Genomic DNA, 10,739 nt, shown 5'->3' with positions numbered 1-10,739 from the left:
AAAGATGCTAGTACTGAGTTCAGAAATCAACAGTCTGATCTTCAGTGGGTTAACAAGGTGGCTGAATGAGGCCCAGCGCTCATGGGATCCTCCTGAGAGAGCACAGAAACAAAAGAGAAAGAAAAGGCTGGCAAGCTGTCAGTGCAGACCCCAGCAAGCCTGGATGTTTGGAAGTAGTGAGAGCTTTTCAGGGTTACGCTCTAAATATGTAAGAAGCATGAAACTGCTTCAGAAAAGAAATTCAGTGGTCTCTCAGCAAATCTTCATGGTGTTTTAACCAGGATTTATCTTGGGAAGGAACTTGGTGTCTAAGTTCGGACTAATCCAGGAGTCGGAAATCCTTACCTATTCTGGGACCTGGTAGACATTCCTCTTCTCTGGCTCAGCAGGTTGTCACCAATCAAGCAAGATTTGACCGGTAGTGACTCTGCCGCAAACCCACTGAGAATACCAGAGTGCGGTGCAGGGTGTTGTAACGGAAGGAGAGCAGAACCAAGGCTCTAGGAAGCCTGCCTGCTGAACCTGGGGGCACAGCCAGTCACAAGTGGCTTTCATAAATGACAGGAATGCAGTCATTTCCCTCATGGTTTCTACCGTCTGTACCAGCACAGTGCCTCCTACCAAGCAATATGCTCTTGAAGACAGTATTGTCAGAAACAAGCAGATGCACGAGCGTGTGCATGCATACACATATACACACTCACATACACACACATATGCACATACACACGCATGCACACACATACACATGCACACACATACACATGCACACACATACACATATGCACATACACATGCATGCACACACATACACACATGCACACACATACACATATGCACACGCACACACACACACACAGACACACACACATGCACATGCTTCCTCTCCATCATGAGGACAGCTGGATTGACCATGGGCTTCCTCCTATGATGCCTTGCCTTGACATAGGCCCAAAACATGGACTGAAATCTGTGCACCAAAATATACCTCTTATTGGACTTGGGTATTTGTTACAGAAGCAGAAAGCAGACTAATACAACGACTAAAGAAAGCAAAAGTGAGGCAGTGGATAAAAAGTGTTGGGAGGGAACTTACAATTTTACATAGAGACCAGAGAATACCTCACCTAGAGGGTGGTGTTTGAATAGAACCTGTAATAATTCAGGGACTGAGCCACATGACTATTATGGGGCATTCACCCAGGCAGTTAAACAACCTTGAGACAGGATGTGCTTTTCCAGGTTTGAGGGATAAAGAGCCAGTGAGGCTAGACTGAAGTAACAGAGATCAGAAAGATGATGTGCACAAGGTGGTGGGATCTACATTTGTCAAGCAGTGCCCCTCAAATGGAGAAAGTCCCGTGCTTGTCGCTCAGTCCTAGGACTAATCCGTCACTCAAACTTGTGTCTGTGAGCCGTTAAGGAGTAAAGGGGTCAGAGAGAAGTCAGGAAGGTATCTGAGATGGGTGACCCCTTCCCATGAACACAACATCAGAAATGGAGAGAATGTGCCACTGAAAGATAGCCGAGGGTGTTCTACATGTGTCAAGCATGTCATGGCTGCTAACGGTGGAGGTTAAGTACAAAATAAAACCACCCAGGGAAACGGAAGAGGGGAAAATGATACACATGCCACTGGGTCCTAACAACCGAGCAAGTGTTTGTTTCAAAGATTCAAGATATTGCAAGGGGTGGCTTGCCTGTACAAGAGGAGTGGGTTGTATATGTAGCGCATCATGGGAGCTCAGTGTAACATGCACAGGAAAGTGACAGCTCTCTAGAGACGCTCCTCTCACTGAGGGGTGTGAGCCTTGGTAGACAGACAATGAGGACATAGCAACTTGTGAGTCAAGAGTCGTCAGATTGAGTTCCCAGAGAGGTCACTGTGAATTAGAACCATCATCTTCCATATGTGATTTGTAGACCAGAGGCACCATCACCCTCAGGAAATCAGAGACGCATAAAATCCCAGGCTCTGTGCCAGTGCCACCTAATCAAAAACTGGGAGTACAGCCCAGCCCCTCCAGGTGACGCTGGCTCTGGCCGAAGCTCTAGGACAGAATGTGAAGTGGCCGCTGTGGGTCAGAATGAAAAGGGAGCGGAGGAAAGTGGAAAAGGAATCTGCAATCTGCCCATGCAGAAGTGGATGGGAACATCCTGAGCAAATGCCATCAACCGACACTCTGTGCTCTTTTGGGTGAGTTCACCCAAAACAAAGATAAAAGGGAAAAATAGGCCATTCTAAAATGAGGAAATAAATGCTTGTGAACGATAAAAAATTGGAACTTTTCAAAATGGTCTTTGGTTTGATGAATTTAAATCAAAAAGATTTAATCTAACCTTCAGAGTGAAAAGTCATGTGGAATTCCCCTCTCGGGAACATTGGAATTTTGCTCACCCAGTGACTGGACAGGGAATAAGTGGGTACTTCAACTAAATGACCAGAAGTGGCCAAAGAAGAGGTTCTTGCCAAACAGGAAACTTGGCATCTGCTTGCAGAACACTTTTCCAAGTTAGGTAGTTGGGTATAACCACAGTCATCTTTTGTACCTAAACCTTTCTTTAGCTTGACTGACTACTTAACTTTATATCCCACGAATTATAGCTCTGAGATAAAAATCTTAACTTTAAAACCCTTTTCAAGAAGATGACAATTTGCAGATTGGGTGTTTCTGATGCTAGCCTGACATCCTGCTGTTACCAACAATTATTCTCACTAATTTTTAAATTTCACCAACTAAAAATTGAAGTTGATACAGAAAAGTTGGTCCTTTTTTTGTTGTTCATTTATGTTTTATTGGTATGTAAGAACAAACCTTTTACATACTAGACAAGGGCTCTTCCAGTGAATCCTGTCTCTAGTCCACTTCATTTTGTGCCCTTTCATATTAGTGAACTTCACATTACTACAATGAAATACCTAAGTCAACTAATCTTTAAAAAAAGGAAAGGTTGGTTGAGCTCACAGACCTCAGAGCTCACGGCACAGCTGAAGTGGCCCTGTGCAGGATCCTGCCTCTGATGAAGCTAGCTCATCATGACTGGAACACAGGAGAAGCAAGTGATCAGAGACTGAGGAGAGATGATGGGTGGCATTCAACAATCACCTTTGAGGGCACTGCTGCCTATGACCTGAAGACCTGCTCTAGATTCCACTTCCAAGGGACTCAAGTCTCTCCTGGGTGTGCCACCCCATGGACCAAGCTTCAATCATGGCTGTTTGAGGTACAGTCAGCCAACATGTAAACCATAGCATTTCTGCCTTTGAGTATGTTAATTAATTGAAATATGAAATGGTCCTCAATGACAAAATTGTACAAGTTCATCTGCTTTCAGTTTGATGATTTATATCCAGCATTTAGTTTGAAAGTGTCCTTTATGCAGTGAATAGGGTAAAAATAGCTTTGCATAAAGGTAGGTAACATTTGTTATATTCTGTCAGACAACCAAGGACAGACAACCACAAAGATTTTTTTTATGGAAATTTTAATCAGTTAATTGAAAAAATTAGATTTGTAACCATATTTTATGTAGAAATATTCAACTTCCCCCAGAATTTCACAAACAATGGTACAAAAGTTAACTCTAAATGCATTTTTAAGTAACTAAATGGTCATACACTCGGTTGATTCGCGCTATGATGGAAGCCTAGGGCCTTGCGCATGCTCAGTAAGAGCTTTCCCACTGAACCACAACTGCTTCTCAGTTTACTCTTTGTCAAGCTCTATGGCAAGACTCAGAATTTCCTGTAGGAATCAATTCAGGATTGTTCACTCTGCCTCAACCTCCACTCTGACCCGTGAGTCTACATCATATGCTCACTTAATGAAACAAATTGCATTCCCCGTGCTTGTCATCAATAAAATGAAATTAGGAGATCTTAACAGTCATGTATTTCATTTCATCCTAATGTGTGGCTGGATTAGAAACCATGTCGAGGAGCTGAACTGGCCTAAGACTGGACTAAGTACCCCCATTGTGAAAATGTCTTAACATTACTCAGCATCACAATGTTCCGCAAGCTAATGGTATTTTTCAGACAGAAACATTAGGTTGTTGACATCTAAAAAGCATCAGCACTAGAGTTCGTGGTTTCCCAAACTACACACACTATTAGTATCTTCAGCAGACTGGGTTTTTTGGTTGGGAAGGAAAGCTGCCAGATCCCACGGGACTTTAAGCAGTGTTCCCCCATTTAACTCCCTATGTGACCGCCATTCTCCCCTCATTGTGACCTCTTAAATTCCTCAACATGTCCCCAGAGGTGCACAATGGCCTATGCTGGTTACTATTAATCTCAAGAGAGAGAAAGAAAAAAAAAAGGACCGTGCAAACAATTCATCGTATTGGTAAACACGGATCTTGCTGTTTGACATCTTACCTCTAGGGTTTTCATCTCTATATAGAATGAACAGGACTGAGCTATGTCTTCATTTAAAGTTTATATTCTTTCCATTGGAATCATCCCACTGATCCTCAAATGTGTCTTATTCCTGTGGCACACATATTTTTAGAGAAGGTTTTTTCTCTACATCATGATAGTGCAGATTCTTCTTAAGTTCAAAAAAGAAAATAAACTAGCAAACTGCTTTTGCCTCAAATTATTTGAATTGATGAAGTCCTATTCTGTCAAAGCTCTACTCCTTCACTCACACTATTTCTGTGAGGTACAAAGTCTAATGCTTATACCATCCTTAAATGGAATTGAGGGCAAATACAAACATGTATTTGTCAACACCAAAAGATACTGACAGACAATTTGCATGGTTTTTTTTTCTTCCTTTAAAGTGTCTATGATTCAATAAAACTTAGAGAAGATGATTTACATTATATTATAATATTCTGACATCTCACCTGTATTTGATTTGCCTCAAATTTTAAAAGTATTTAAAAGCGCTAGTTAGGTAATAACAACCTCATTTTACTTTAAGACTTCCATCCCGCACTCCTGTGTGTTTGCAAAAGTAAACCATGGTATTTCCAAATGTCACAAAGATCTGCTTTGTTTTACAGGAAGTTGACAAAATCGTCTGGAATATCATTTCTCAAGAAGAACACATTGCACAATCTCTGGGCAATCAAATCAAAGAAAAATTATTCAAGGAACCTGAGTCTCATTGCCAAACCTGAACACACATTCATTCAGAATCATTTGATAAATAACTGTTCTTCAAATCATAGTTATAAAAGTCTACATATAAGATTATATGACCCTGCTCATTAGAATACTGCAAGAGTCACAAAACTTGATTTTTGTTTACAAATATGGTGATCAAAATATATTTATATACATAAGAAATACACGAATACATGGTTGATTTAAATAGTATATAAATCTCTTCGCTTCAGATAAATGCTAATATTTTTTAATATTTTAGTTTTCAATCTCAGTGAACAACCTTTAAATGTACAAAGCATGGCTGTCTAAATATGACAGACCAAGAAGTATGTATAAAATTATAAATTATTTTTAAAATGTCAATATTTCTCTTTTAAAAATGTGAAAACGTTCTTAATCTTTTAAACAATATCTAATGTGGTATTATAGAAAAATAAGTTATTGATGAAATTCCATAATGCAAGTTATAGCTATGAACACAGCCAAATAAATGGCTGAGAACTTTGAGACTACTGCTTGAAATCTTAGAAGATAGAACAAAACATGTATGTAATAAGTCTGGAACAGGTGAAAAGAAAAGTAGTATTTACCTATGAAATTTAGCTCTTTAAATATATGAATTAGTAGTTCAACTTGACAGCACTAAAAACAATTATCTGACCCCATGGGACTTTACCATTTTTAAATATACGATGTTCTTGAGTCACCAAATCTTTATGAAGTATTCATTAGTCAGTATCAGGTGAGTGGGCATATATAATTTATAGCTGGGACCTGGTGGGTGAGGGACAGAGGTGACATGATTCATATTGTTGTCTCAAGACATATATAAGCCCAGGAAACTGAAACAGTTAAGCCTGGACAATGTGCCCAACAAAAGCAAGATTGTTGGGACAAAAACTAAGAATGATGACAAGAACTATAGGCTATAGTCTGTAGTCTACAGCCAGTGGTCTATAGTCTATAGTCAACAGTCTATAGTCTATGACCGGCAATGTAATTGGCCAATAGCCGGGGATCTCAGGGGGAATTAAACAGGCACAAGAATGTATTAACGATTATCTTGATCCTTGCGTCCCTATTGTGTCCTAGGCAGGATCCTTTTGGTTACTCCATTCCAGAGGCAGAATCAGTAGCAAAGTTACACCATGGGCTGATCCAGAAGTAAAGATCACAGACATGCTCTATTCCTCCTCATTTCACTGCTGCCTAGAAACAGAATATGTAGGGGAGGCAAGAAAGAAATCTTTCCAGGATTTATGATTCTAGTTAAATACCCCAGAATTTATATACTAATACCAAAGGCACGGAAAATATTTTCAATAATGTCCAAGTGTAAGAATATGCCTTTGATCAAGTATCATATGTGTATGTCTGTATTTGTCTTTCAGACATGCATGTGGTCATAACATTCACAACTGTAACTCTACTGAAATATACTGATGTTGAAACTCTTAAGTCTAGTGTAGCATCAATAAATTAGTGTAGAAAGTAAACCAAGTTGAGACTTAGCTTTAACAAAAACAAATCTTCCAAAACACCTATGATAAGGGTTTGAAAAAATGATCTCATCCAATTATCCTAAAACATATTTAAAAAAAAAGACAGGCATGGCATGGTGGTCTCTAGCTCTGGGTTGCTTCACAAGCGCGTCCCGTTCATCTTGCCACTGCGATCTGTGGAGTTTGGCTCAATGTGGTTGAAGGCGGGGTTATCAGTTCCACCATCTTCCAGAGGATGCAATTTATAGCTTAAAACATGATTCTTCTGAAAATAAAAAGTTACATGAAAATTTTTTTTAAAAAAAAGAAACTTCATTTGTTCAATGACAGAGAATTGTTACTACATTTTCATTTCTCTAAATCTACTGACAGCGAGTGATAGCCAAGCAATATAAACCAGCGGAAGATAGAATGGCGTACATTAGACACTTTGGCTATGAATATCCATATATTCTCTCAAATAGTGCTTATCTAGTAACTGTACACCTGCAGATATAGATATAAAAATATCCCTTCTGTGTGCCTGTTCAAGAAAAGGACTGGGGACTGACTAGTGTTCTATTCTGGGGATTAAAAACCCAATTTTCCCTCATTTAAGATAACCAAACCTAACTTACTTTCTTAAAAGCATCAAAATTGGATAAAAAGTCCTGTTTGGTTAGTAAGAATCGAGGGTCTAAATTCTGTTTTCTTCCTCCTGAAAAACAAATACATTAGTTACATTGTTATACAGATCTCCCATTACATAGGCTTTTGGCTTATGAGCATTCAGCTTTATACACACATAAAATGCAAACAAAAACAAAAAAAAAAAACACCAAAAAACTTTAAAGTAGTCCTGATCCAGACACTACTCCCTGTCCCTAGATCTCAGATCCTATAAGTGCCTAGCTGATAAATATGAATTTTGTGATATCTACATAGATAAATAGATGCAGAGAGATAATAGCTCTCAATCCTAACCCAACTGTTTCATCTGATGCTGCCTGGATTAAAGAGTTGACTATCCCAATAGTGACAGGAAAAGCTATCCACATGACCTGCCCATAAAGTGGTAAACTGCCTGCCCCTCCACCTCTGGCCCCTGTCCCTCTGCCCATTTGCCTGTCTCTGTTTCCCCACCCCCTACCCCTGCTCCTGCCCCTCTGCCTATCTCTGACCCTCTGACCCTCTGACCCTTGCCCTTTGTCTTTGTCCCTCTGTCCGTCTACCCCATGCCCATCTGCCTCTGCCAGTGAACCTGCTTTCCCTGACTTTTGTAACTATGAATGTGAGTGGAGAAATGATGACCTGTCAAATGAGTTCAGCAACCTCATGCTCACTGGTGTTTTTTACAAATTCTCTTCTCTAAGGTTTTGTTTTAGAAACTAATCCTTTGATTTGGCCTTGCTCGTTTTCTGTCTGTCTGTCTCTCTTTCATTTTCTTTTCATTTTTTTTTTCTTGGTGGACCAACTAAGATGCTCTTGAGAACCATGTGTGTGGTCCTCAAACCACCACTATCTAAATCTTTGAGAGATGTGCTTAGAACAGAGATCCCTGCACTTCAGCTTGGACTGACCAAATTGGAAGTGGGGGGCCACTGAGCTCTTGATTTTGCTCAATTTCCAAGGTGATTTCTCTATCTGCTCAAGTGTGAGAACTGCCCCAGCACCCACCCGGTTTTCCTGACAAAAACAGACAAACACTGAGTGCAAAGAGCCAGATGGAGCTGCATGCCAATCAAGTCCGTCCGTCTGGATTCTTATAGACTTCTAGTACTCTACAGTTTGTTTTAAAGAACATCAGAAGTGTATGTTTCTGGATGTTTTTTTTCAAGGTTCTCACTGCTGCTGTGAGGGAAGAATGACTCGCTAGCAAAACCAATAAAGTAAAAAGCATTTTTTGACTAGATATCCGCTCTCCTGGACATAACTCCATGCACTTAACAAAATCAAAGAAGTTCAAAGAAAAGGAAAATGCCAGCAGGAGCCCTCTGATCCCCCAGTTTCTTTAAAAGGGAGAGAAAGCAGGAAGGGGTGATAAAAGCCAAGGATAGAAATACACAGACATAGTATAGATGTATTTCAGATATGAACAACTGGCTAATTTGTGAAAATAAATTGTACTTCTCAAAACAGATTAAGTAATAAGGCTACTAAGTGAATATTTCATGAAAAAAACGCAATCCTTTTGGAAAGTGATGCAAATGTTATCGTTACCAACCCAAAGTTGGTAAGATTGAAAGCAGTGTTACCTGGTTGCCAAAAATCAACAGTGCCAGCCAGATTCTACAGAGGCTGCGTCTACCTTTGTATCGTGCAAACCATGTGGCAACATCATGTGTTTGGACAAAGTGTGGGATAGCTGAAAAACTGATAAAGAAGGCGATGTGGCCTTCCCCGATCTGGCTGCTATGGATATACATATGAGAGGGCGCATGGTGGGGGGGGTCATGGGTTAGGATCCCAGCACTCCACCAACCCCCAGTCCCAGCCACTAGGATCTCTCACCTGGATATTTCAAGAGTCTACCTGCTCTCCTCCTACAGGCCATTCTTAAACTGGATCAAATGCTTCTTTGGGAATTGTTGGAAAAGTAATTGGGGAAATATTCATAGACTAGACCTAAAAGACAGAGATGGAAAGCAGGAAAGAAAAGACAAGAAAATTAAAGGAAACGTCCTTAGAGGCAAACGTTTGACTGGCAGAAGTTTCCAGAAGGATGAGACAGAAAATAGAAAGAAATTACAAAAGGATAGCCTAAGGAAATGCCCAGGATGGATGGGTATGAGACTTCAGAGTCAAAGGGTCATAGGGCAAGGTAGTCACTGAAAATGTGCCTTTGGAAAGGCTAGCAGGTAGCCTGGCATTGATGTTCAAAACCAGCAAAATGAGAGGAGAAATTAAGATTTTTTTGGAATGGAACTTATACTCAAATTAGCAGTTAAGCACAATAATTTTTTAGACATGTGAATTTTCCAAAACCTCTTTTCCTCTCTGTCCTTTCCAAGAACGTGCTATATAAGATGGATGCACTCAATTAAAGGGATAAACATATGGGTCGCAGGGCTGGTTCCACAGCTAAGAGTGCTGACTGCTATTGCAAAGGACCCAGATTTGGTTTCCAGCACCCACATGGTGCTCAGAAGTAAGGAAGGATATGGCACCTTCTTCTGGCTTCTGCTGGCACCAAGCAAACACACAGTGCAATTACATGTACGCAGGTAAAATACTCATACGTATAAAAATATCAACTGATTTAAAAATAAACTTAGGCACAAATGTAAGTGAGAAGGGATATAAAAACACAGGAAGGGGGTCAAGACAATGCCCACAATGAGAACAAAGTGAAATCTCAAGATAAAACCTCCATTCCAGATAAGTTTACACTCTGTGCATTGTCAACTGATTATTAAAACTTTGTTTAATCTTTATGAACACTTCCCAAGACTTTCTACTATGTTCACACATAAATATTATAGTTATTATTCATTATATGTGTATACACTTTTGAAATTTACAAAGAATCTGTATTGGACAATTGAAACATCCTGGCATAAAGATGTCAAGATATGCATACAGCTCTCTCATTGTAACAAGTAACTATGTAACTGTGTAACAAGTAACTATGTATGATTTGGTTTTATCTTATGTCTTCATCATCCTCATTTTATGCATAACAGTGCTAAGGCTCTGTGTAGAGTGGTTACGTACCTTGCCTGAATCCAGGTAACTATTAAATGGTAGAACCAATATTATAATAGTGATGGGTTAAGTTCTTCTGCCTTAAGATTAGGTTCTCAAATATTGCATGGGTAAAATTTTAAAAATTAATTTAAATCACTAATAGGATCTTAGTAAAGTGTCATAAAGAACTATAAATTATACATAGGAAATGCTTGTATTTCTAGAAGTGAACAGAAAAATGTTAATTACCTGTTGACAAACTCACAAGTATCCCCACTAACAATGTTACCAACGTTCCAATAGTACTGAAATACAGATATGATATTGAATACCAATTGTCCATCAGCGGAGTCCTGAAAGATACCAAAAATATAACTATAGTAATTCACCATGTTCCTAACAACAACAAGTGTGTGTACCCATGATCCTGAAAGTAAAAATGCAATTTTTAG

General features: G+C 39.5%; 1 protein-coding gene across 1 annotated transcript in view; it reads right to left on the bottom strand.

Annotated features, from left to right (window-relative positions):
* Window positions 1-5,148: 5,148 nt before the first annotated feature.
* Window positions 5,149-10,739, bottom strand: part of Slc5a8 (solute carrier family 5 member 8) — a 51,482-nt gene continuing 45,891 nt past the window's right edge. Inside the window, exons 13-15 of the mRNA XM_006979833.4 lie at window positions 10,537-10,640; window positions 7,239-7,318; window positions 5,149-6,886 (exon numbers count right to left, since the gene is read on the bottom strand). Of these exons, the coding sequence (XP_006979895.1) occupies window positions 6,761-6,886; window positions 7,239-7,318; window positions 10,537-10,640 (310 nt within the window). The 3' untranslated portion in view covers window positions 5,149-6,760. The remainder of the gene's footprint in view (window positions 6,887-7,238; window positions 7,319-10,536; window positions 10,641-10,739) is intronic.

The sequence above is a fragment of the Peromyscus maniculatus genome, chromosome 18, assembly GCF_049852395.1.
Source record: "Peromyscus maniculatus bairdii isolate BWxNUB_F1_BW_parent chromosome 18, HU_Pman_BW_mat_3.1, whole genome shotgun sequence".
NCBI lineage: Eukaryota > Metazoa > Chordata > Mammalia > Rodentia > Cricetidae > Peromyscus > Peromyscus maniculatus.
The sequence above is the reverse complement of the archived record's forward strand: the minus strand, read 5'-3'. Positions and strand labels throughout refer to the sequence as shown.